The sequence below is a fragment of the Fomitiporia mediterranea genome, assembly GCF_000271605.1.
Source record: "Fomitiporia mediterranea MF3/22 unplaced genomic scaffold FOMMEscaffold_1283, whole genome shotgun sequence".
NCBI lineage: Eukaryota > Fungi > Basidiomycota > Agaricomycetes > Hymenochaetales > Hymenochaetaceae > Fomitiporia > Fomitiporia mediterranea.
The window spans coordinates 284-2,118 of NW_006761668.1; the positions used below are offsets into that span (position 1 = coordinate 284).

Sequence of the window (1,835 nt, forward strand, 5' to 3'; positions counted from 1 at the left end):
TCCTTCAGATGGCAGCATAACAGGTTGAGAGAGACTATCCTGAATCATTACACCAACACTACTCTCAACATCTGTAAGATCACCCATGTTATCACCTACAGCCTTTTCTCAAGCCTTGGATGGTTTGATATAGTCCATAATCTTGAGTTGCTTGGGCACATCTTTGGCTGTAACACCTTTAACACTGTTACTCTTCACAATTATTAGCTTTAAAAACAGTTCAGTATTTAGTGACTCACAAGAAGTTGTGTGTGAGTTGTCAAGTGATTGTTTGTATACAATTTGTGTTCACCATAGTATGTCTTGTAGCATGTCTGACTGTACTTTTGACAATAGAAGTTTGCCTCTATCTCCTGAAGCTTTTCAGTAATAATAGACAGTATAAATGTCTTTGTATTGTTTGAGTTTGACCAAGAGTCAGATGCTTTAGTTTCATTAGTCTTACAACTTGTAGCCTTTGAAGCCTGCTTGTTCATTATCAGTAAATAGTTTTTAAAGAAATAAAGAAAAGACTACTTGAAATTTATCATTAATGTTAGTAAGGATGATTGGACATGATACAGCACCCCCCTTCTTCTTCTTCTGCTGTGCATCCATGTATTCTTTGTATTGAGAGAACAGTTTTGCATAATCATTGTCATTTTCCAGATAATGTGGAACCATTTTCAGACCAGTTCATTTACACCATGGGGCTTTGTACACAAGAGAAATATGACTCCTAGGCATTTTCATAATATCCTCTGTTTGATGTAGAAGAACACAAAACCTCCAGGACTTGTATATGGTCAGGTTGCATACTGTATGACTATCAGAGACCTGAATAACAATCTTTGTGTCTTGAGAAGACCAACTCAGTCTTTGAGTCTGAGTAGCTGATGATACAGTCTGGCCAGATTTACAAACAGCTGATACAGTTATCAATTAGCTAGTAATAACAAGTAGTAGATACAAATACATACTAGTAATGTCAAACTCTTCATCATCCAAGACTTCATCCAAGTCAAACTCTTCTCTATCATCTTCTCTGGCTTCATCATCATTACTACCTATTACTACTAATAAAGCTGTACAAGTCAATTCAAGCTCTGACAGTTCTTCAGCATAGAGATCAACACTATCATCAGGTAGATCAACAACTTCATTGACAATCTCAACAGACTTATCATAAATTAGTATAGTGACAATGTAATAGAATGAGGAAAGCTTACCTGAATACTAGGAGTAATGTTGTTTACTGTAGGCTGTATATTTGCTGAGTCTGTAGCAACTTTACAGGGTTGTCCAGGGCCATGCTTGACACCAGCCTTTGGTTTGTTGGCTTGACCTTCTTTCAGTACATCTGACGTTTTATGCTTGATCTATAAATGAAGTAAGATATGCAAAAAATAGAGTAGTTAGAATGAATACATACTGTAGGGATACTTTCAGGAGGTACAGAATCTGACTGACTGTCAAGCATAGTGTTTGTAAGCTTTTGAGAGTGTCCAGGCAGACGTTTTGCTTGTACAGAGCCTATTGGCTTGCTTTCTGTTAAGAAAGGGGGAAGAGAGGTTATGTGAGAGGCTTAGAGGAATCACACAAAGAGGGGGGGGATAGTGGACTCAGCTTGCTCTCTTGCAGCTTGCTTCATCGTCTGTTGATTAGTTAGTCTATATATATACTATGTAGGTATGTCTCAGATGTAGAATGTATGATGGAAGGTATTCCATCATTGTTCATCATTGCTTGTAATGTAGTTTATATCATCTGAGACATACTCTTGTGTAGTCTCATCTTAACACTCCCCTTCAAACTCTTACTAGGTCTAGTAGACTTGTAAGATGTTTGCTTACAGT

The 1,835-nt window shown here is 37.3% G+C and overlaps 1 protein-coding gene across 1 annotated transcript; it reads right to left on the reverse strand.

Annotated features, from left to right (window-relative positions):
* Positions 1 to 808: 808 nt before the first annotated feature.
* FOMMEDRAFT_164098 (uncharacterized protein) lies at positions 809 to 1,459 on the reverse strand (the record flags this gene model as incomplete). Its single annotated transcript, XM_007272383.1, has 5 exons — positions 809 to 885; positions 960 to 1,024; positions 1,091 to 1,158; positions 1,209 to 1,358; positions 1,412 to 1,459. The coding sequence occupies 5 exons, from the start codon at positions 1,457 to 1,459 to the stop codon at positions 809 to 811; spliced, it is 408 nt and encodes a 135-aa protein (XP_007272445.1).
* Between the last annotated feature and the right edge of the window lie 376 nt (positions 1,460 to 1,835).